This window comes from Lycium ferocissimum, chromosome 8 (assembly GCF_029784015.1).
Source record: "Lycium ferocissimum isolate CSIRO_LF1 chromosome 8, AGI_CSIRO_Lferr_CH_V1, whole genome shotgun sequence".
In the NCBI taxonomy this organism is placed as follows: Eukaryota; Viridiplantae; Streptophyta; class Magnoliopsida; order Solanales; family Solanaceae; genus Lycium; species Lycium ferocissimum.
In genome coordinates, this window is record NC_081349.1 from 27728527 (window position 1) to 27753672 (window position 25146).

General features: G+C 36.5%; 2 protein-coding genes across 2 annotated transcripts in view; both read right to left on the reverse strand.

Annotated features, from left to right (window-relative positions):
* Positions 1 to 4083: 4083 nt before the first annotated feature.
* LOC132067795 (BURP domain-containing protein 5-like) overlaps positions 4084 to 25146 on the reverse strand; it is an 82838-nt gene continuing 61775 nt past the window's right edge. Inside the window, exons 2-4 of the mRNA XM_059461122.1 lie at positions 6786 to 6823; positions 6116 to 6227; positions 4084 to 5067 (exon numbers count right to left, since the gene is read on the reverse strand). Of these exons, the coding sequence (XP_059317105.1) occupies positions 4208 to 5067; positions 6116 to 6227; positions 6786 to 6815 (1002 nt within the window). The 5' untranslated portion in view covers positions 6816 to 6823 and the 3' untranslated portion in view covers positions 4084 to 4207. The remainder of the gene's footprint in view (positions 5068 to 6115; positions 6228 to 6785; positions 6824 to 25146) is intronic.
* LOC132066785 (BURP domain protein RD22-like) lies at positions 10721 to 13233 on the reverse strand. The gene is made up of 3 exons (XM_059459994.1): positions 13149 to 13233; positions 12702 to 12813; positions 10721 to 11710 (listed from the first exon to the last, which is right to left on the reverse strand). Exons 1-3 carry the CDS (start codon positions 13176 to 13178, stop codon positions 10884 to 10886), a joined length of 969 nt encoding a protein of 322 aa, XP_059315977.1. The 5' UTR covers positions 13179 to 13233; the 3' UTR covers positions 10721 to 10883.

Genomic DNA, 25146 nt, shown 5'->3' on the forward strand with positions numbered 1-25146 from the left:
ACCCCAACATGTCCAGAATTCTTTGTTGCACGTCATCCTTGACACCACCAAAATATATCGAAATTTTAGACATATTTGCATTCATTCCAGAAGCCTCGGAGAACAACTTAAAAAATTTGAAGAGTTTAGTTACAGACTCTAAATCACCCCTGCAAAATAGAAGAAGATCATCAGCAAATCCAAGTTGAATGATCTTCAACTTGGCATACCTAGGGTGATAGTGGAAGCTTTTATCACGATCTAGTGTCTTCAGTAACCTGCTAAGGTATTCCATGACCAAAACAAATAGATACGGAGACAGTGGATCCCCTTACCTTAATCCCTTCTTTGCTGCAAATGGTGGAGAAGGTTTCCCATTGATCACAACAGAGTAAGAAACAGTTCTGAGACAAGACATGATCCATTGCACAAATGCACTTGGAAAATTCAGACCAGCCAATACTTGCTCCAGAAATGGCCACTCTACAGAATCGTAAGCTTTTTGCATATCCACCTTAAGCATGCACCTAGGAGAGATACCAGTCCTTCCATATCCTTTTACTAGCTCGTGGCTAAGTATGATGTTATCATTTATAAGCCTCCCGGGTACAAAAGCAGCCTGACTAGGATCCACCAAATAGTTCATGATATCCTGCAACCTCTTGGTAATCACTTTAGAGATAACTTTATAGAGAATGGTACAACAAGATATGGGCCTGAAATCTCTAATAGTGGATGGATTTTTTATCTTAGGTACAATTTATAGGTTTGCACATCCTTGAGGTGTTAAAGAAATCTAAGACAGCATCAACTACTTCCCTACCCACAATGGGCCAAGCCTTCCTAAAGAAACAAGCATTGAATCCATCACATCCTGGAGCTTTGCCTTCATCAATATCCAATATTGCTTGATGTACCTCTTCTCTGGTGATAAGTTCTTTAAGCTTTATCTGCTATTGTCTAGAGAGACAGTTCCCTAGATGCAATACTCTAGGGTCAATAGCAGGGAGGAGTGGCGCTGAGGTTCCAAGAAGCCCTTTATAAAATTGAATCACTTCATGCTCAATATCAGAATCATTGTGCAGTAGTCTACCATCTGAAGCTAGTAGGGATCTGATTTGGTTTTGGTTTTGCCTGTTTTTCATGCTTCCATAGAAATACTTTGAGTTGGAATCCCCAATTTGGAGCCAGTGCATCCTAGACTTTTGCTTAAGGATGTTTTCCTCGATCAAACTCCATCTTGACTGTCCTTTCCTCCTCAAACAGTTCTTGAGCATGTAGTGGAGCTCTAATGGTGTCCTGCAGCTCTGTGAGCTTATCCCTCAGGTTCTGAACTCTGCATTCCACACCAGAAAACTCTTTTCTATTAAGTTCCTTCATTGCTCCTTTCATAGTTTTTAGTTTCTTCCAGACTTTGTACATGCCATGTCCCGGTGCATATGACTCCCAATAGGACTCACAGTTTCTTGGAACTTGGCATGGTCAGCTAAACAATTAAGGAACCGAAATGGTCTGCTTCTATTATCTGAGGCAACTTCAAAGTTGATTGCAATGGGCGAATGATCAGAGAATCCAGGGTCCATGATACTAGCCTCTAAGTGAGGGAAAGCACACATCCACTCCGCATTGACAATTGCTCTGCCGATTTTACTAAGGACATGTCCATTAGACCGAGTGAAGTTCCTTCCCACAGATTTCGGCTCTGTTATATTAGTGTCCTCTAAGAAACATCTGAAGTCTCTTGTCTTCACAGCCTGAATAGGAGATCCAATAGGTCTATCATCCAGGTCCAAAACAGCATTGTAGTCCCCCATCAACACCCACGCGCTCTGTATGTTGTTTGCAAGACTCATCAACTCAGGCCATAGACATGCTCTATCTTGCACAGTGTGCATTCCATATATAGCAGTGAAGTGGAATATAGTACTAGTATGCAAAATTTCAACAGTACCATGTAGAAATTGGTTATGTAGCTTTAGAGGCCTAAAATGAATAATGTTTGGGTTCCACATAACCCAAATCCGTCCTCTCTCCCCAACCACAAAGTTTGAACACCACGACCAGTTGTTTGTCACTTTCTTTACTATTTTCCCAATATTCTAATCTTTAACTTTATGTTCTACTATAATGTGTTAGCAACATTCTTGGTAATAAACACTTTAAGTTCCTTGTGTTTATACACCTTATTGAGTCCCCTAACGTTCCATGTCACCAACTTCATGGAGGCGTTGGGTTGGGTAGGACAGTTTCCCCACTACTTCCCACACTACTTTGCCCTTCGTCATTAATAGGCACATCACTAGTCATCCCCTGTTGCCTTTCAACCAATACACCAAATCCATTAGTGGTGGTAATTACAACCTCAGGAGGCTTTGGTGTTGGGCTCTTAGCAACAGCTTTACCTCGCACCTTCATCCAGTCTTGGGTATGGTTCACCTGCGTTGTATCCGGTGCATCAGTGCTAGTAGTGGTCACTTCTTTGAAGGATTGTATTTGGATCCCAGGTGGCCTCTGTTCCCATGACTTAACCATTTTCTGCCCTTTTTTCGGAACCTCTTATTTTTTTTGCTTCTTGAGCAGGCTTCTTCCCTTTGCTCGCACATTTATGCCCAACCTGTAAGCATTCTGCACAATATTCAGGGATCCAGTCATAAGCCACTACTTGCTCGAAACTTTCGCCATCTGGATCTTGAACTATGATACTTCTAGGTAAGGGTTGTGTAACATCCATTTCAATTAGAACCCGAGCATAAGAGATTCTGTCCACTTGCGTCGTACATTCATCTGCATAAATGGGACACCCTGAGCTACTAGCAATTTTACCAAGTGCACTCTTGCTTCAACAGTTCAATGGTAAGTTTAAGAAGTTAACCCACAAAGGTATAGTTCTCAACACTTCATCGTGCAAATTAAATTTTGCAGACCAAGGTTTCAGGATAATGGGCTTACTCATCATAGTATGCGGTCTAGAGTACATTACTTCATTCTTGTCATCAATGCTATCAAAAAGCACAACAAAGTATCCATCATTATGATAAAATACTTTGGGCTTAGAGGCAAAATTCCAGTTGGAGGCTATGAACCTTTCAACAGCACCAATGGTAGGGGAATGCCCAATCAAATACATAATAATGGCCCTCTCCCACTTGTCATTCTCCTCCTGAATATCCTCCTTGCATAGCTGTACAACTTTCACCCCGTTCTTCAATACAGGAGCTATGAATTCTAGGGTCATCCCTTTAGCAGCAAGGCGATTTCCATTGAAGAGATTTGTCTAGTTTTTCCGCCCTTTTTGAGCCGAAATAGCCACCACCGGTTGATGAGAACCTCCCACCTGAGCTTCCAGAACTGCTCCATTACTTTTCCCCTGCATAATTGGGGTTCGGATACCAGTAGGGCTTTGTACAAGAGGGCTTGGTACCTTTGGTTCAGGGATTATCTGCTCTACCACAGGACTTGGCCCATCTGTTCCCCAATTCGACAGGCCCTAGCAGCCCCAAAATTTGGTGATGGTTGCTTGTCCCTGCTCTCTTGATTTGGCCCTACTGGTGATGGGTTTCCAATTGCCAGTTCAATGCTAGTTGTATCCACCTTCGTTTTGTCTTTCCGTGGCCGTCCCTCGTGCTATATCCGGCTAGGGTGGCGTGAGATTAGCAGGTCACGCTAAGCGTACGCCGAGAGCAAACTTGCTAAGTTACTTTGTTTTTAGAGTATGTTAACTTCAATTTGAATCATTAAATGACATTAATCCCCAAAATTCAGTATAATAAAAACGAGAAGAATTTTAGTGCATGCATTTGTTTGAAAGTTCTTTACAAAATGTCTAATCACACATTTTAAAGTACGCCATTTACATTGGGAGGCTAATGATTTGGCATATTTACTGGCATCACATGGGGTGCACGCTTATACAAATAGGTTGGATTTTATGCTTTTTGATGATTTGCCCAGTCTCGTCTTATCGCTTTTTCATACGGATAATATATATGGTCACTTCAACCATCTCAATCTACAAAAATTACTCCGTTAGAAATGTAAAATAAAAAATAGCAAGTCTGGATCATTTCCATTTATTATAAAGATATCTTCGGCGATCATACAAAATACAATAGAACGCCAGGATCATCTCCATTTATTAAAAAGATAATGATAAAGATACATTGCGGATGAAACATAGAGTACCATAAAAGGCAAACTACCACTCTTTAATAAGGGCAATCTAGGTGGCTTATTCAGAAGGGACAAAGAGGATTTGATCATCTTTCAGGAAATGACAAATTGGCGTAGTTCCAGGCTTAACCTTGAGAACTACAAAAGGCAATGCCTTAGGGTTCCAGAAAGATGCATCTTTGTGGCACACTGATACTGCTTTAACTTTTATTCCATCAGCACCGACCATAGATACCATAAATGTTCTTGCATTTCCTGCAAAGTGACAATAATGAAGTGCATATGCGTAGTTAAGCTTGTGGCATACCATGTTATCTCCATCAGCTATCTGTTGAACTTCTTCAATTGTGTATCGTTGCGACTTTTGAGTTTCCCCTTGTACCTCAGAAGTAATCGCGACGATCTTATTTGTCCCAAGCACAGATAACCCGAAATCTACCATAGACTCCAAAGAAGTCACACATGTTTTCTTCTCTTTATGTTTTGTTCCTGGCTCTTCACAAAGTTTGATTGTTTTCTCAATTGCTTGAGCATCTTTCGATTTGCTATCGATCAAGAAATGGTTGAGAATCTCCGAAATTTTCTCCATCGAGAAGGGAATCGATTCCACAAATTGTCGAGGCAAAAATGGTGCTTCATTGTTGTTTAGGAGAGTGGGAAAGTTGATAATGTTTCCTTTCTCCAAGCCCTTTTCTAAGAAGAAGTATTGTTTCAAAGGACGGTCTTCTTTCAGATCAGCCTCGAAACTGCTTCCTTCAGTTACTTGTTTGATCACATTCTTGTTTGTTGTAAAGTGACGAATTTCATCCTCTGTAGCAGCACGATGCCAGCTAATAGTACCATATGTACTTAAACCATAGTACACTTTCTCCTTAGCGTTAGTATTATCTTGTTCTAGCTCAGGAGCAACGTCGATGTCTGTAAAATCACGATTGCAATAAATTGGAGTATAAACAAATACAATAAATTATTTTAGTGATGTTTCAATTACTTTTTGTGGTCTTGACAAAAAAACTAAGCTGAGTTTCTTAATTATTCTACCTTTTCCAGTTCGATTGTGTATCAAACAACAAATTGAAGAATATACTTAGGGTGGTATTCACAAAGGTAGGAGTAAGGTCTACGTATATCCAATCTTCCCAGGTCTACGCAAATGTTGATGTAGAATCACGATCGCAGTAAATTATATAAACAAATGCGAAAATTATTTTTTGTGACGTTCAATTACTTTTTGCGATATCGACAAAAAGAACTAAGCTGAGTTTCTATATTTGTTCTACCTTTTTAGTTCTATTGTGTACCAAACAACAAATTAAAGAATATATTTAGGCTGGTATTCAAAAAGGTGGTGGTAACATTTGCGTACATCATACTCTCTCTAGACTCCATTTGTGAGATTACACCGACCATTTTATTGTTGTACTTAGGCTGGTATTGTTTGCTTTGAAACTCTGTACCCTTTATATGTCTAATAAAAAATTAGTGATATATGTAGCACTGAAAACGAAGGAAGAGAAAAATGAAGCTTTGGTCCCTTTATTATGCTAACTTTGGTCTATCAGTTGTTTGAGTTTGCGTATAAGTCAGTAACTTATCGAATTTATAAGTTAAAGGTATTACAGGATTTAAAACTAACAAACCGTCAAAGATTCACATGCCTGCATATATGTGCCTTTCACTTTGATTGGTTGTCCTTTAGAAATACCTTTTTAGTTGGTATATGATTTGGTCCGAGACATTTTTGCCTTTTCGGGGACATAGTAAGATTACAAAGTAACATGCAGTAAAATTATTATTTTCTTTTTAAAATGAGGTTTTAAATAATTAAGATGCACGTTCACTTGGAAAAATCATTCTCTGCATGTAATGTAAAACATAGGCAGTGAGAATTAATATAGCCGACCTCAATTTATTTTAAAATGAAACACAATCATTATTGTGGTTATCCCTTGAATTGAAGACATACCTGGTTGAGGAAGGAAATTCTTGATGACCTTGGGGATTTGAGTGTTGGGCAATTTAACTTTCCAATAAATCTCCGGAGATAGCGCTGCATGAGTAATTGCCACAAAAGCAAGCTACAAATATACATATAAAAAAAAAAGTTTCTATTAGTATGTCCCATGTATAAACAATAAGCTTTCCATTTTCGAATGAGTAAATTCCATTAAATCACCTTAATCTTTCAGAGTTGGGAAGTTATACCCCCTCAGTTTTTGAATGGGAACAATAAGATCCTTTGACTAAGAAGTCAACGGGTAAAAAAAGTGTGAAAAAGTCAGAACAACCCTTTTTTAGAGGGAATATTTTTTGACGTGTATGCATATGTATTTATCGTTTAATGGATCCATGATCCATCACTAAATCACATTAATCAAGAAGGTTATCATTTCCATTCAAAGGTGGATGAAGCATAATTTCCCAAACCTTAAAGATTAAGGAGATTTAGTAAAATTTTATTCACATTTAATTTGTTAAAGAGTACTATATGAGCATATAATTTCTCGAGTATTAATCTTTTAAAATCACTAAGTATGATAGTAATATTTTCAGAGTAAAATGATAACTAGGAAAGGAGGAAACTTATAAATAAGTTGTGAAAGATAAGACAAAAACTATATAAAAATGCTACTCACCCAGAAAATGGTGAGTGCCTGCAACTTCATTGGGAAAGTTTTGTTATGATATTGCAGAAATAGCTAAAGCTTGGGTTGAATCCAGAATTAGAAACTGTCCTTTATTTATAGGTATGATAACATAAAATGCACTACGTACCCACTTGGAGTAAATATAACTTAAATTAATTTATATTTACATTATGAATATAAAAAATGACTTGACTATTTATAAAATATGCCAGGATTACTTATAAATTATTGAGTAATACGTAGTGGATTATGTTGAGTGCGGACGATAACAGACCTCGATAGATGAAGCCATTAAAGATTGCGATAATCCAAAAAAAAAAAAAAAAAAAAAAAAAAAAAAAAAAGAAGAAGAAAAGAATATGCTTTTCCTAACTAGAGTACTACGTTTGAAAAGAAAAAAAGAATCTATTACAACAATTTTTTTCGATTTTTTTGTTTCTTCTAAAAAGTTTCTATTATAATTCCAAATAAAATTTCGAGTTCTGTTGTCTCCAGAAATCTTGATTCCAGGTGAAATAACAATCCAAAAATGTTCAACATGGATTTTAATTTATTTTTGGGCTGATTTACAAAAATGATGTCGGAGGTGGCTAGTCTTGAATATTTGACCACGTTTGCTCCGTGAGCAAACCTTTAAGTTCAATGAGCTTTGATTTTTGACGTTGAAGGGCTTTTTAGGAGGTGAGCGGAGGTCAAAAGTTCAAGATCACCTTCTTTTAAAGTCGTTATATATAATTTTTTGTTATTTTAGGGATAATTATGAAAGTCAATGATCAATAAAGTATTCAATTGATACTCAAGATCATAACCTACATTTTATATTCTATATAAATGTTGTATAATTAGATGACGAGCGCTTTAATTTGGCGTACAAGTAACATTAGTGTTTCCAAATACTTTTATGTAGTACTAATTGCACAATTATTAATGCTTTTCTATATAAACAATCTATTAACTTAGAGGATTAGGCGCTGTGGCGTCCAAGTGACATTAGTGTTTCCATGTGAAATATTTATTATTTAGTACTAATGCATACTTAATAATGTTTTTCTATCTATGTAAATACTATATAAATAAATTTACTGCATTTTCCTGCGTTTTAAGAACTTGGAGATTTCGAAATGAAAATTACTACACTCCTAATATCACCATACAAGAAATAATAAGAGATTTAAAAGGGTTAAATAATGATCACAAAAAAATAATGAACCCTATATAAAATGCACTACGTACGTACCCACTTAATTAGTAAAAATATTATTTGACCTTATATTATGAATAAAAAAGTTTGACTTGGCTATTTATGAATATGACTAGATTACTTACAAATTACTGACCAATACACAATGTATGTAATTATGATCAATTTTTTTTTTTTTAATCATATTGACATGAGAGAAATTACAAATTATATTACTTTCCGTATAGTTTTTAAATACTATGTTTTAATTTTACAATATTAATTTGTTGATCTAATTCAACTTACCTTTAAAAATTAGTCAAAATCGACTCTCGAGAAGAGGTGGCTCGGAGATTCATGTTTCTTTTCCCATTTTCAGTTTGTCGAGCTTAATTTTGTAAGCGTGGTTGACTTCGTTGACGATCGAGTTTAAACCTTTGTACTTTATTTTTGTAGTGGAGTAGGGGTAGCAAAATCGGCCCATGAAAGCATGACTCGCCCAACCTGCCCAAGTTTGGGCTGATCATTAATCATTTTTTTTGTGCGGATTGCCCTTCTTTTGGGGTGGTATTTAAATTTTGCCCCTCATATTTGTGGTCTTTAAATTTTCCCCCTCATATTTGTGGTCTTTAAGTTTTGCCCTTCGCTTAGAAATTAAAGGTGGACGAATACCTGAGGTTCTGGGTTCGAACCCCCGCTTAGGCAAAATAAAAAAAAAGTCGTGCCTTGGGGAATGCCGGATGCATACACGCCTTAATTAAAAAAACTAAAGTTACCGTACAAGAAATCTTGTCAAACTTTGCCTTATAAAACTTTTAGTTACGCCTCGAAAAGTTTTGATTTACTTTTAATTATGTCTTGTAAGGGCACACTTTTAGTTAAGGCATAACTAAAAGTATGCCCATATTTCCTTAAGCGCATAACTAAAAGTTTGCCTTGAAAAGTAAAAAAAATAAAATATATTTATTTATTACTAAAAACTTTTAGTTAAGCATAACGAAAAGTCTGCCAAAGGGGGCAGAGCGAAATTCAAATTCTGCCTTGCGAATTTTTTAAAATTTTTTTACTGAGCGGAGGTTCGAACCCAGAACCCATGGGTTTTAGGCGAAGGGCAAAAATTAAAGACCACCAATTTGAGGGGCAAAAGTTAAAGACCACCCCAAAAGAAGGGCAATTCTGCGAATTTTTGCGAATTGCCCATCATTAATCCGCCCAATTATTAGTTCTGCTCGTCAAAAAGTTCGGCTAATATGCAGCCCAATATGAACCGACAAGAAATCTTGTCAAAATATTTTCAGAAAGATTTTTTTTATTCGATGTGTCATATATAGCCATAATAAAGAAAGAAAATAATTTTATTTGGTACTGAAAATTGATAAAAGATCACATAAAGAAACTAAAACTTAGTAAGAATTTTTGGGTGGGGGGTTAGGTTATGACTCACTTTTAGCTCATTTCAGCCCAACCCAATTTAGCCCAAGTAACTTTTGAGGGGGTCAATAACCCGCCCGTTTGATACCGGAGTATTGGTTTCAAATTTTATTACTGCTAATCTGTTTGTCGGATTATTGTTAGCATTATTAGTTCTTCAATTTATGAGTTCCTAATGGTTTTGGAATTATGATATAAGATGGTTCGCTAGGCATGAGGATTGTCGAGTGTCACACCTCCCTATTCTATGGCATATATATATACACACACACACCCCTTAGTGCTTTCCAACATCTGAAGTTGTGACAGATGACATTTAGAAACATTTTTACTCAATGAGTAAAATGTATATTTTAGAAATTTAAAACAGTCGTTGATTTTAAAGGTTAATGTCATGAAACAAAGTTACTACACGTGCAAGTGTTCTTGTTTGTCTTTTTTTTTTTTTTGGGTCAAACTGTCCATATTTCATTTCCAATGACAAAGAGTTACATATATTTTTGCCTTCTTGGACACTTGTACATGTTGGGCAAAAACTTGCACATCAGTGCCATCCTACTATAACTTAAGGGGGGTCAAAATAGATCATGCTCGGTTTCTTTTTCTTGACTCTAAAAACAAGAAATTGCCATCTATCCATATTAAGGAGGCCCTTGATTTGTCCTGGCAAAGAGTTTGAGTGGGTAAAGACTCTTGTTTCCTCAGAAGTATGGCTCATACAAGCAAGTTGCTTTGTTGGCTTCTCGATAACAATGATAGTTTTCATCAGAGAAATTGTGCAGTTTGTGATGCAATTACGGAGAAGCATAGAATCAGTTTCAGCAATAATGAGGTTATGACCATTGTTTATACACCACCTGAGACCAAACAAGAATGCCTCTACCTCAGCAGTGTTGCTGGTACCTGTTCCAAGTGGCAGAGTAAATGCTATGATGCATTTACCCAAGTGTTCTTGTTTATCATCGACTTTATTTTTGTTAGAGAAATAGCTAATATTATGCTATATATGCTTCAAAAGTCTATTTATTTTGTTGCCAAATGAATTTTATAGTAGGGCTTGCAGTAAAATATATGATAGTATATAGTTTTAGTTTTTATAATAATAATAATAACTAGCAATGCAATTTTATGCTTGTGAAATTAAAAATTAATTGTTCCACAAATTTCATATATGCGATGAAGTTTAGCGCCAGAAACGATCAAGTGGGAAGCTTAAAACTGAAAATTTGCAATTTGCTCGGCGCTTTACGCCTCGAAAACTTTTCACAAGTCTATGGATCAATGACATCTTTGGGGATCATACAAAAAATAATAACAAGAAGACAGGATCATTTTCATTTATTATAAATTAAAGATAAAGCTACATCACCGATGAAACATAGAGTATCAGAAAAGGCAAACGACTACACTTTAAGGACAATCTAGGACAACATGATCAACGCTTATTCATTACAACACATAGCTTAGTCGCCTATTTATATTGGGACAAAGACGATTTGATCATCTTGAACAAAGTGACAAATTGGTGTAGTTCCAGGCTTAACCTTGAGAAGTGCAAAAGGAAACGAGTTTGGGTTCCAAAAAGATGTATCTTGGTGGCAAACTGACAGTGCTTTCACTTTTGTTCCATTATCACCAACCATAGATACCATAAATGTTTTTGTATTTCCTCCAACATGACAATAATGTAGTGCATATGCATAGACAAGCTTGTGGCATACCATGTTGTCCCCATCAGCTATTTGTTGAACTTGTTCAATTGTGTATCGTTGCAAATTTTCAGTTTCCCCTTCTACCTCGGAAGTAATCGCGAGGATATTGTTTGTCCCAAGCACAGATAACCCGAAATCTACCATAGATTCCAAAGAAGTCGCACAGGTTTTCATCTCTTTATGTTTTACTTCTGGCTCTTCACAAAGTTTGATTGTTTTCTCAATTGCTTGAGCATCCTTCGATTTACTATCGATCGAGAAATGGTTGAGAATCTCCGGGAATTTCTCCATCGAGAAGGGAATCGATTCCGCAACTTGTCGAGGCAAAAATGGTGCTTTGTTTTTATTTAGGAGAAGAGGAAAGTTGATAACGTTCCCTTTCTCCAAGTCCTTTTCTAATGTGAAGTATTGTCTCAAAGGACCATCATCTAGTTTTTCTTCAGTTACTTGTTTGATAGGGTTTTCCTTTTCTTGGGCCTTTTTTAGTATATGGCGTTCATATGCCGTATTAGCAGCATGCTGCCAGCCAATAGCTATATAGCTACTTACACCATAGTAAACTTTCTCCTTAGTGTTATCTTGTTTTAGATCTGTAAAATCACGATGGCAAAAAATTAATATAATTATAAACGCATACAATAAATTTTTTGAGTGATGTTTCAATTACTTCTTGCGATCTTGACAAAAAATTAACTGAGATAATTTTCAAAATTTATTCTACCTTTTCAGAGTTCTATTGTGTATCAAACAACAAAGAATATACTTAGGCTGGTATTGTTTGCTTTAAAACTCTGTACCCTTGATATAGTCTCATAAAAATTAGTGAGATATATAGCACTGAAAACGAAAGAAGAGAAAAATGAAGCTCTGGTCCCTATCTTTATTATGTTCTATTTAATATGTAATTTGGTCCGTAGCTTTACAATGTTCTATAATTTGTAATATGGGCTATCAGGTATTTGAGTTTGCATATATAATCACTAATCAGTGATTTAATGAATTTATAAGTTAAAGGTATTTAAGGAGTTTAAACTAACAAACCGTTAAAGGATTCACATGCCTATATATGTACCCTTCGCTTTGATTTTGTGCTTCTTTAAAAATGTTATTTCAGATATATAATTTTTTCACAAGAGAATTGTAAAAAAGTTAAATATAGGAAATATGCTAAAATAATAGTAATATTCCAAAGTGACATGGAGTAAAATTATCGTTTCTCTTTACATGAGGTCTGAAATAATTAAGATGCGTGTGCAATTGTTCAGATGAGTGGTAATTTAATTGAGCAATATTTGTTTGTTAGTTCTGTTTCACACTGGATTAAATCTACTAATTCTGGTGAGTGGTTAAATATTTTGTAGTTTTTACAAATTTATTGTGGTATAATATTTTATTTTAGAAAATTATTTTTAAACATGAGAAATCTTTGCATGTTCCTCGTATTAAACAAGTATAATTAAGTCACAATATGCATATTAAAGGCATCAAAAGACAAATAATGAGGCGACAAAAAATTTCTCAACATGCAATGTAAAGTATGACTAGCCAAAAAATTCATACAGCTGACCCCAATTTGTATACCTGATTGGGGAAGGAAATCTTTGATGACTGTGGGAATCTGAGTGTTGGGCAATTTCACTTTCCAATAAACCTCCGGAGATATCGTTGCATAAGTACTTGCCACAAACGCAAGCTCCATATATACATCAATATAAAAAAATTTCTATCAATATGTCCCATGTAAACGATAAGCTTTCCATTTTCCAATGAGTAAATTCCATTAAATCACCTTAACGTTGAGCTGTCATTTTTCAATGAGCTAAAATATAAAATTAGAATAATTACACTCAGACTCTTTAACCTGAGTTGGGGATTTAGTGGAATTTCTCTGATTTAATTTGTCAAAGAGTACTATATGAACATATAAGTTAAGTTGATTTATTTTCTGAATTAAAATGATAGCTAGAAAAGAACCAAACTTAAATAAGTTGAAAGATAAGACAAAAACTAAACAAAAATTCTACTCACCAAGAAAATGGTGAGGGCCTGCAACTTCATTGGGAAATTTTTGTTATGATAGATATTGTAGAAATAGCTAAGCTTGGATGGAATTCGAAACAGAAACTGTTCTTTATTTATAGGCATAAAATGCACTACTTCCCACTTAGGAAATAAATAAATTAATTTATATTTATATTACAAATATAAAATATGACCTGACTACTAATAAAATATGACTGGATTACTTAATTATTGAGCAAATACGTGGTGGATAATGCTGACTATAAACAGATCTCGATGAATGAAGCAATTAAGGAATGCAATAATCCAAAAGAACGATTTTCCCGACTAGGATACTAATTTTGAATAAAAGAAGAATCTATTACTCCAACAATTTTTTCGAAATTGTCGTTTCCTCTAAAATTTTATATTGTAATCCAAAACTATAATCCAGTTCTTTTGTCTCCAAAAAACTTGGGGTCATTCGCACAAATGTCCCATTTTGGGGTGATCTTTAATTCTTACCCCTCAAATCTGTGGTCTTTAATTTTTTCCCCTCAATAGTTTTCGCGTGGCATAAGTGTATATTCGCGCAACATGAGTTTTCATTTTCGTATCATATCCTACAAGTTATGCCTGACACGGTAAAACTTTCAAAACTCAACATAAAACAAGTTATAGTACGTTATTCAACTCTATAAAGATAAAGAACATACGACCCAAAAAGCATAATTCCAGATTCTAAACACTACAAGAAATTATGAAAATTCCACACTGCTTTTACTGCATAACTTAATTGCTACAGAATTTATGCCGAGCAACGCAAATGTTTAGTTTCCGAAGATAAGCGTTACAGAACTTATGCCAAGCGAAGCAGGTCTGGATATTTTCATTAATGAGCAGCAGGGCCAATAATTAAAGACCACAAATACGAGGGACAATGTTAAAGAAATGAACCTTGGGCCTAACTCAACCCCAAAAGGTAGCTCATGAGGGGAGGATTGCCCAAGTTCATATAAGGAGTCAAAACACCCATCCCACAACCGATGTGAGAGAATCAACACTCCTCCGCATGCCTAGGCCCAGTTAACTGGAGCATGGATGATATAATACGGGGGCCCAAAATCGGTGAACAAAGAATTGGAGATGGGTCAGGCTTTGATACCATGTTAAAGAAATGGACCTTGGGCCTAACTCAACCCCAATTGCGAGGAGGATGCCTAAGTATTTACCGTGGTGGCTTATTCAAATGCCGATTGGGCCGGGTGAGTCCACCGCCGTTTTTGCGGTCTTACGGTTTCCTTGCGTTCTAAGAAGCAACCAACTGTCTCAAAATCCTTCTACTGAAGCTGAATATCATGTTGTTGCTTACACGGTCACTGAGACAATATGGATTCGGTATCTTTTAAATGAATTAGCTGTGACTATTCATCAACCTGTGAAGGTCCTGTGAGACAATAGCTCTACTACTTAGATTGCTGCCAATCCAGTTCTCCATAGTCACAGTAAGCACGTCAAGATTGATTATCACTTTGTCAGAGAATGTGTCTCCCATGGTGATTTAGTAGTTCTGTTATACCTCGCGTTTTGTACATTTGAATATTTCGAGTTAATGGCGGGAAGTTAAGGACGAGGTTATATTTTTCGGTTTGTTAAGAATGCATAAGTTGCACGTTCATCTTTTTGGTATGGAGCATTAAGGGTAAAATTGGAACAAGGAAAAGTAAGGGCAAACTTGGAATGTGGAAAGGAAATTTTTTTTTTATGAAATAGCCATGAAAAGCCAAAGTGGCCATGTATAGTGGAGAGTGGGCCCCACCCATTGCCTTAATATTTTCATGCCATGAGATGGCACATGTGTACATTACATATTTGTGGGAGATATACATGTATATAGACAAAGATGACAAGGAGACAAATTATTCATCCGAGGAAAAGAAGCACATGACCGGCCATGTGCATGGTTGTGTATATATATATATATATGTGTGATGGAAAAACGAGACAATTCATCATTTTCTAACTCTACAAAACTCAAGAAAGATGGAAGAAAAGAGAGAGAGGGCATTCGGCCATGGGTCAAGCGAACATGGCCCCTCAATTTTGGTCATGAAAAATTCCTTTCTTCTAGCCTTTCTACTAAATGGAAGGTCCTCGTCGACGTGGAGTAGTTGTTGGAACAAGAAAATCATCCGTTCAATCTTTATTTTCATATGTTATGCATGGTTTGTGGATGTTGTGGAGTGTGGAAATGAAGGGAATTCATGAAGTTGTGGGGAGTTGTGTGACCGTGTGTGTGTGTTAGGTTGTATAGGAGTAAGAACTAATCTATTTGGCATGTTTGGATTGTTGTATTATGGGCGTTAGAGCATGTTGTAATGTGTTGAAATAGATGAAATTCATGAAGTTGTGTGTGTGATTGGTGTAGTGGCCGAATGGTGGCTGTTTTGTGTGGGAGAGATGAACAAATTTCATTTAATATTTTGCTTGTCGTGGTTGTGAATTTCATGATGTAAAATGAATGTTTGATGACTCATGTTGAAGTTGTGGTGTTGCGGGCTGTTTTGGAAAATTAATATGACTTTAATATAGTTTCTTGTATTGATGGAAATGATGTTGCTAAAATATGGAATTGTTGATATAGTTTATGAATTTGAAAGAGAGAAGTGTGTTGTTATTGTTCTCGTTGAGTTGGAAGGTTTTGGTAAGATTGGATGTTGGTTTGGACATCTTGAATTACCTATCGGTATTGTTATTATGATTGTTGGTTTGGTTGTTGTGATTTGACCGAGTTGAATTCTCTGGGGTTGATGGATTTATAAATCTTTGGAATTTTTGTAGATAAAGTGACGGCTTGAATTGGGCCCTTCAATGCTTATGGCTAATGTTGGGTGTCCAATGACATTATTGTAATCGCAGAAGCCGGGACGTAAGCTTGGATTGGTTTAGAGGGCGGCCAAGGTATGTGTAAAGCTCACCTTTCTTTCTTTGGCATGTCTTAGCGTAAATAGGCTATGATATGATCCCCGGTAATTCTACTCCTCCGATCCGAGCATGTTCATGATCCTTATTTGCTTCTTGACATCCGTATTCGTAATGTGGGTCCTTACGCCTTTGTATGACTAAATATGAATGTGTATAGAAAGACTTTGTTTGTAAAAAGAGTATGTAACTACGAATGTACGTAACTTTCGTAAATGGAACCGGATGGCCTTGAAACCTTCGTAGGAAGTTTTGTAGTGTGTAATGATCCTAAACCTCCATCAAGTGGCCGGATCGGTTTTGATGAGGTGGGCCCGCAAGATATTCTTTTGTATAGTTTTAACAATCTATGATTGTTACTACTTATGCTTACTTAGTTATCCGTTAATCTCATAGAGGATTGTTATACATATGATCCGATACGTAACTATGATGACCAAAGTTTTATGACAAGTCCCGAGTGACCTCCGAAAGAAATTGGATTTAACTATGACTATTGGCTTGACTTTTAAGTGATAGTCCGGTTTGATTATTCTATGGAATCTGTATATATGTATGAAATGAGAATCCGTATGATTCTGCTTAATGTGATAATATGATAATATGATGATTCTGTTAATGTGATGATATGACATATACATGTATCCGAAATATGATCCGTGGTTTCAACAAGTGGGCAAACCAGTTGAAGCACGGGCACTCGGTTTACGAATCCCACATTGGGTTGGCGAATCCCACATCGGTTAATGTCTCAATTATGATATGTTTCTTCCACAAATAAAATTTTTCAAAGAAAGCTAAGTATTTTGGCCATTCCGATTATTATATATGTCCTCGCCTCGTATGTATGATTTGTATTTCTACGCGAGACTTTGAGTTATTCGGTCATTATGTTCACTTTCCGTACCCCTATTTCGGTTATGATCTCCGTATTTGCTTTACATACTCGGTACATAGGAAACCACCCCTTTCTTCGGGGGGGCACACGTTTCGTACGCGCGGTAGACACCTGTGTGAGCTAAAGAATTAAGATGCTCCGGCGGGGTTGGCGAGCTATTAGTCGATTGTTATGTTATGGTTTCGACCCGTGGTAGAGGAGACTTTGGCAGACATTAAGGTCGGGTATAAGATGTCGGTTATGTAAGCGGCTATGTAAGCCGATGTATTATTATGTATTGTGTTATAAGTTCATATGCTACAAATTTTATTTGATTTGAAAAAGATGAAAAGTATGTTTGACTTTCTGAAAAATTTCCGTTTTATAATTATGTTATGACCAAAGGCCCAGTATGATTGTATGTCAAAGCAGCGGGTCGCTCGGCCACGTGGTAAGGGTCGAGTGCCCATCACACCCTATCGGATTAAGGGTGTGACAAGTTCGTTATCTACCTAAGCTTCAACTCGTAAAATGCTTTTACAAAGTCATTGTCGGCAACTCAATTCTTATTTCTTAAAATCAATCTGTCTGTGCATCCGCCCCTACAGATTGAGGGGCGTGATAGAGGATATTTTAGACTCCTTCTTAAATAAGGAAACCATATGTATATTGGATGTAGAATTCTCTATTACATGTATGAGACCCAGGGTTCCCAATTGGCGAAGCCTTCCAACTATTTTTGACTCCGTAAAGACCAGTGCGTTTGAAGGGCTATCCGTGCAAAAAGTTGTTTCCATGTGAAACAACAAGCCAAAAATGTTGCACATGGATTTTTATTTTTGGGGTGATTTACAAGAATAACTTTGGAGGTGGTTGGTCTTGAACTTTTGACTTCGCTTGCCCCATGAGCAAAGCTTCAAGTTCAACAAGTTTTGACTTTTGACCTTGGCGATTTTTCTATGGAGCAAGCGGGAATCAAAATTGAAGATTACCCATTTCAAAAATTATTAGGCGTGATTTTTTGTTACTTTTATTGGAATAACTATGAAGGTCAATGATCAATAATAATGTATTCAAGTTTGCTCGAGATCATAACCTATATTTTATATTCTATATGAATACTGTATAATTTAGATGACTAAAGGCTTTGGCGTACAAATAACACTAGTGTTTCCATTTGAGAAAAAAAAAATAGTACTATAGTACTAATTGCACACTTATTTAGTGCTAATTGCACACTTATTAACGATTTTTTACATTAATAATGTACTCCTATAACTTAGACGATTAGGGCATTTTGGCGTACAAGTAACATTAGTGTTTCCATGTGAAATATTACTTATTTAGTACTGATGCACACTTATTAATGTTTTTCTACATAAACACTGTATAACTTAGACGATTAGGGGCTTTAATTTGGCGTACAACTTACATTAGATTCCATGTGAACCATTCTTTATTTGTTAGCTGACCAAAGGTATATAGGATCTTCCATAATTTGGAAGGCTATGAATAATTATTTGACAACTTATTATATTTTAATTTCAATTTCAAACTTGAAACGTGGAATTTGATGTTTGAAAATACGCTAAAAGAGCATTAAAAAGAATTCAAGTATTCACTTACAAAATTTCAACTGTGTTTTCGTGCCCAAACACAAATTTAATTTGTAATTAACTTTTTTCAACTTGACATCAAATACTACTTTCTCCGTTTCAATTTATATGAACCCATTTGATGGTCCACGACATTTAGAAAAGATCTTTTGTAACTTGTGGTTCAAAATAAGCCTTAAAAATTTGCGTGGTCAGAATCATTCATAAAGTGAATTTGTTTCCAAATTAGGAAAGAGAGGCCATTCATTTTGGACGGACTAAAAAGGAATATTCAAATTAAACAAATAGGAGTATTTTTTTTCTCAAATATCGACTAGTTCATATCTTTTAAAAAAAAAAAAAAAATTATTTTTATTACATAAGGGGTAGGGGAAGGGGATTACAATGTGGGGATTCGAACCCTCACCAACAAGGTGAGAGTTCAGGTAGCCAACCTACATAGAGTGAAAAGTTTAACGGGAAGAGGTTCAAATTATTCAGTGAAATATCTTAATATCATCCCTTGAAGTACTTTGGGTTCATTGATACTCATATCGTTAATAAATCATCTCATATTTCTCCTTGATCCTAACAGAACTTATGCTAGATTCTCATATCAATAGTGGATGGGAGAATTGGTCTCCTCATATAGTCTAGGGCCGACAATCCTTATGTGATTATGAGCTAACTTTTGAGATTGAATTAGACTCATGATTTAATTCTTATCATGATATCGAATCAGACTCATCTCAATTCTTGGTTACACAATGTTAGCCCCATATTATATTGTTCATGCTCCAATTGGCAGGTCTGAGGAGTGCGCGAGTGTCATATTGATTCCCACATTAGTAGTGGATAGGGGATTTTTGTATGTAATTTACACCTTAAAGTGATGTTGCCTTTTATTTCATCACAAAAAGATCAGAGGTTACAAAATAACAAAGGTTAGATATGACTAAACCCCTGAAGTTTTCATTAGTTTAGTTTACTTAGAGAAATATTTAAGATCAAAAGACTCCCAAAAGACTATTTAAATAAGCATGTTCTTTCTTTGTTTATGTCTTATGGAGTCTATCTCTTGAAAATCCAGCTAGTAAGCACCGCCAGCTTGTTTTGGAAGATCTTTATAAGCATCATAAAATTGTTTTTCCTGATCCTCCATGCTCAATTTGGCTAGAGCATACGCAACTTGATTTGCCTCCCTATAAAAGTACTGAATGTCACCCCCCTTTTACCCACAAAAATGATTTATAGTGTTAAGTGCAAAAGGGTTTTCAAATCGAAAGTGACGAAAATTGTGTTTCGAAAAGGAATTTTATTTAAAGAAAAAGAGTCGCCACCTGACATCGAGTTTTGGTGTGCCAAGTCACCGTAAAATCAATATCCCTTTCAAAACAAGTTTGACTCTAAAAACTGATCGACGAAGTAGATTCCGGTTAAGTATGAATTTTGTTGACCGAGGGGGAAGTGCGTGAGGCGTCCCTCGAATCCCGTGGTTCTAGCACAGCCGCTTTGTTGACTTCGTATGGCTTAAGCGGAAACTCAATCAGGTTGTAACACCCCGAGTTTTCTGGATTTGTTATGTGCATTACAATTGATTACATTTTTGCTTATAAGTATCTTCTTGAGCCAATTATATAATTTGAGTGACAAAGGGTTTATTCTCTATAGAGTTTAAATTAAGGAGGTGTCATGTGCAATTTTAAGAAATAGCCTTTATATCCTAGTCATTGGGTCCATGAGATCTTTCTAGCACTAGATGAAGTAACTCTCTTTTTTCTAGAAGTTACTCCATCCTTCTCCACCTCCTTTTATTTGGATGTCTTTAAAAAAAAGACATCTCTTCATCTCTTTCTTTCATATTTCCCCTCCTTGTTCAACAACTACAATTATTGGGGGCTTATTATTCATGCTATAGTAATAAACCCATTTCAGTAAAGGGTAAATTTGGGGGTGAATATCAATTTTGAGTATGTCAAGTGTTTGGATGATGCCCTTACTCTCTTCTATCATATGGTTACCACGCAACCTTTTCCTTCTGTTGTATACTTCTCTAAAATTATTGAAAATTATGCTCAATATGAAGCACTGCTCCTCCTTTTTGTGGTAAGTAGCATCCTCCCAAAAGGGGGTGCTACAAGTTTGGTATCAGAGCCTAGGTTTGTGATTCTAGGACTTTTGTTGTGACTTGTTGGTATACTCGTTTCTTTTTAACATGCTTTGTTACGTGTATTGTTCATATGCATCATGTACATGTCCCTCATGTAATGTGATCTTCCCTTCTATAGGAACTAAGATATGGCCTCCTTTTTAATAGAGCTAATGAGGATGTTGATCTATGTTTTACGGACTATTATGTTTCTCATCACTTGAATTTTCTAAAGGTGTGATTTTTACGAGACTTGATTTTGATGTGCTTGTCGGAAATCTTTTGGGTCACCAGGTTGTTGTTAGCCGAGTTTATAAAGATTATCCTTTCATGATTCAAGATCTAATTTTTCTCCGTGGACTTGATTGCAATGCCTTTTCGAGACTAGTATAAGGTAAATTTCCCCAACGAAATTTTTTTGGTGGAGGAGAGAATTGTAACACCCTAAGTTTTCTGGATTTATTATGTGCATTACAATTGATTACATTTTTGCTTATAAATATCTTCTTGAGCCAATTATATGATTTGAGTGACAAAGGGTTTATTCTATATAGAGTTTAAATTAAAGAGGTGTCATGTGCAATTTTAAGAAAATAGCTTTATATCCTAGTCATTGGGTCCATGAGATTTTTCTAGCACTAGATGAAGTCACTCTCTTTTTCTAGAAGTTACTCCATCCTTTTGTAACACCTCGTATCTTAGAACTCATGTTAGACTCGTAACGTTAGAGTTTTAGCGGAAAAATTGAAGGTTTGAACGTTTTGCGAAAATGGTTGATAGGCCTACTTCGGGCAAAGTGATAACTCTTTGATTAGTTGGGAATTTGGGAAAGTACCCTCAATGAAAGTGGTAGTACGTAAAAATAGCTTTCTAACGATATAAGGACCAGGCCAATAAGAGATCAGAGCAAGGAGATATGATCATCTCAATATGGCTAATAGTAAGGCGTTTAAAAGTCTATAGAATCGGCTAAGTTTTGATACGTCTGCCTTCCAGTCGAATTACGGAAAAATCTGTAAGTAATTTGGGAAATTTTCCTTCTTGAAAGTTGTAGATATTTGAAATACCTTTCCAACGGTATATTATGGAGGTCAAACGGACATCTGTACAAAAAGTTATGCCCATTCTACTAAAACAATGTTCTGCAGATATACGGTAGAACATACGGGCCGTAAAAATTATACGGGCCGTATATTCGACCGTAAAATTATTTGTAAAGCCCAATTCACTGGAACGAATGTACGGTAAGACATACGGTCCGTAAACCTTTATGGGACGTAAAATAGGGCGTAAAATGTGTCCGAAAAGAATTATAAAACTTCGTTTTAAGGCTTTTTCACTTCATTCTTCACACCCCCAAGCCCTAGAACGACCTTATATTCTCTCCCATCATCAAGAACACCAAGGTAAGCCTACTCTAATCATTCCAAGTCAATTCTAATATATATCCTTGTAATCTAAACAAGAAATCATCATCCTAACCTAGGGTTTTCAAGAAAACCCATCTCAAGGTTCAAGAATTCAAGATTTTGGAAATCTTCTTCAAAGTTAAAGTATTCAATTCAAGTTTGGAGCATTACCAGGTATGTAGAGTTACTATCTACGTGTGGGAACATCATTGTTTCTTCCCCACGCCTCATAATCCATAAATTATGATTCTCTACTAAAACTAGGGTTTCTATACCATGCTCATGATAACCCTAGGTCCAAGTCCATGATTATACTATGTATGAATTGTTATAATTCCACCATTGAGTTCTTAATATTTCTTTATGATTATTGAGAATCCGTACGTAATCCATGAAAACCCATATATCTCATTCCATGGGTTCATGCATGCTAGTTTATGATATATTATGCTATTTTCAAGAAAATACTATACATGTTTTACAAGTTCATGCAAGTAAGCTATGATTCATGATATCCATATACAAGCAAGTTATATTCATGAAAACCGTGGACGACAAAGTGCCACTTATTTTACATGTTCAAGTTTTTGGGAGTTGTTTTAATTACCGAGGAAGGCTTCGGATAGCCCGAAACTACGTAGCCACCGTAGGATGAGGATCGTTCCACCCATGTCCTGGACGATATCTCATAATGACCGGATCCTTTCATATTTTATTAAATCTCATGTTCCCCGGCAAGGACCGAGTGTTCTGGGGCGGGATGCAAGCACCGGACCATGTATCGGTTATAAGTTATTGCTCTCCCTACTTATGATATTTTACTCATGCTTTATATTATATATGTATTCATGTTCATGCTCATAACGAGGTTTCGATTTCACGTTCGGTTCTTATCTTTATTACTTTACGTCCCATGTTATTTCATTCGATTGCTTTACATACCGAAAGACATTCAATGTGCCGACGTCCCCTTTATTGCCCGGAACTGCATTTCACGACGCGGTACGTATTTACGGACGCCGCATCCGCCGCAGATTTGCTCGTATCGGCTCATTGGTGAGCCCCATCTTGTTCGAGGTTTAGTCGGTTATCTTTATTTTACTAGTCATGCATTTAAGGTATCTTTGGAGAGCCTTGTCCCGGCAAGTACGTTTTCCAGTCAAGATTCATGATTAGAGGTTTCATAGACTAGTCAGTTTAGTTATGTTAGACATGCAAGGTGTTTAGCCATCTTTGGCTCAACTCATGTTATTTCCGCATTTATGATTTAAACAAGTGTTTCATTAAATTATTATGACATCTCATGTTTTATAAAAGCTCATCACGTTCATGCTATATTTCCGCTCATGTATGCCTCGCTGATGATTGACAAGCCATGTGGTTCGCTCGGTCACATGCAAGATGGCACCGAGTGCCGTGTTTCGCCCGGAGCCATGGTTCGGGCGTGACAAAACTTATTATCGCAGCCTAGGTTCAAGTGTCTTAGGGAGTCTATGAAACCGTGTCCGGTGGAGTCACTTTTATATGTGTGTGCGCGCCACACATATAAACGATTGACCACCAAGACATTTAAGATTTGTCTCACTTCTTTCAACTCTAGATCGTGCAATAGGCCGTGTTCTCGAGAAATCACTCGAACTCGTGTGTTGTTCCCCGTATTCTACCAAATACGCCTCGTCTCGGTGGATGAGGAAGATGTGAAACTAATCATTATCGACGTGTTGCTTTCGGATAAAGTTATCGGGAGTTATTCGACTCGTGCGCGTTGCATTCTTTCGAGAAAATGCCTACTAAAGAAAGGCAACTTCGGGCCGGAGGGCTACCATTGATGCGACCCCGGGGACGAACTCTCGGACTCCGAGAGTTCTAATTCTTCAGTGCACCGTAGGTCATCGAGCACTCGCTTCAAGTACCACTAATGTCCCGGCTCGGACCCGATGGATGAGAAAGAGGGTTTTCATAATCTATTTGTTGCAAGTGTAATAAGAGACATCAAGGGTGTGTGCGCTATGGCACCCATAGATGTTTTGGGTGTGGCCGGTGGTCACTATCCGAAAGATGCCACAAGTGAAACGGATAACAAGGTTTTTCGCACCCCATTTGCGATACGTGTGGAAAAAGACATGCAGTGTGTGTAGGATGGGTTCGGATGTGTGTTATAATTGTGGTCTCCAAGGCCATATGCAAAGAGAATGCCCTTCAGTCAAGTACAATAGTAACACTAAGGGTGGTGGTGCAATTTGTTCCCCCAGACTAGGCATAGCCAATTCAACAACACCGTTCGCGGCCGTAGTACTCGGGCACTAGCAGAACCAAGGCAACGATGGGGATGAAGTATTAGGATTAAGTGGGGATCAAACACGTTATCATGATACGATAGATCGCCAGGACTCCGATGTACCGTCACATGTGTCATAGGTATGCCAATAATTTTCCCTCCTTGTCACATATGAGATATTATGCCCTAGATCTATTATGTCTTATGTGGTTATTGTGCAGTTGATAGTTAGATTTATGACCCTACTAGGTAACATGTTAGGAAGTTAAGCTGCCGACGGGCATAAGTTGTCCATGGTAGTTTTAAGCGAGGAAATAGCCTAAGAGCCAACCACCGTAATACTAAAAAGTCGGATTTTAAGGAGAATATATATATATATATGTTTATATATATATATATATAGAATATATACTAGCAAGTGTGTAATGAGCTTAGTAAGTAAGTTTGAGTAGATACGGTGAATTAGAAATTTTCGGCGAGTTAGTAGAAGTATGATTTGAGTTACTTTTTAATACTAGTGAGTGAGCAACCGTCTAAATACGCGAGCGCGTTAGAATTTAAGGGTTTAAGTTAAATTCGAGGTATAGACATGGGTGAAAGATGAAAACCCTCTGTTAGAAGAGAGAAAGCTACGGAAGAAGAGCCTTTAAGAATTATCGAGAAAAGAGTTTTCCCCCAAGATATGACAAAGCCAGGTTATGTGATTATGTACATTAGAAACCCATTCATTTAGTG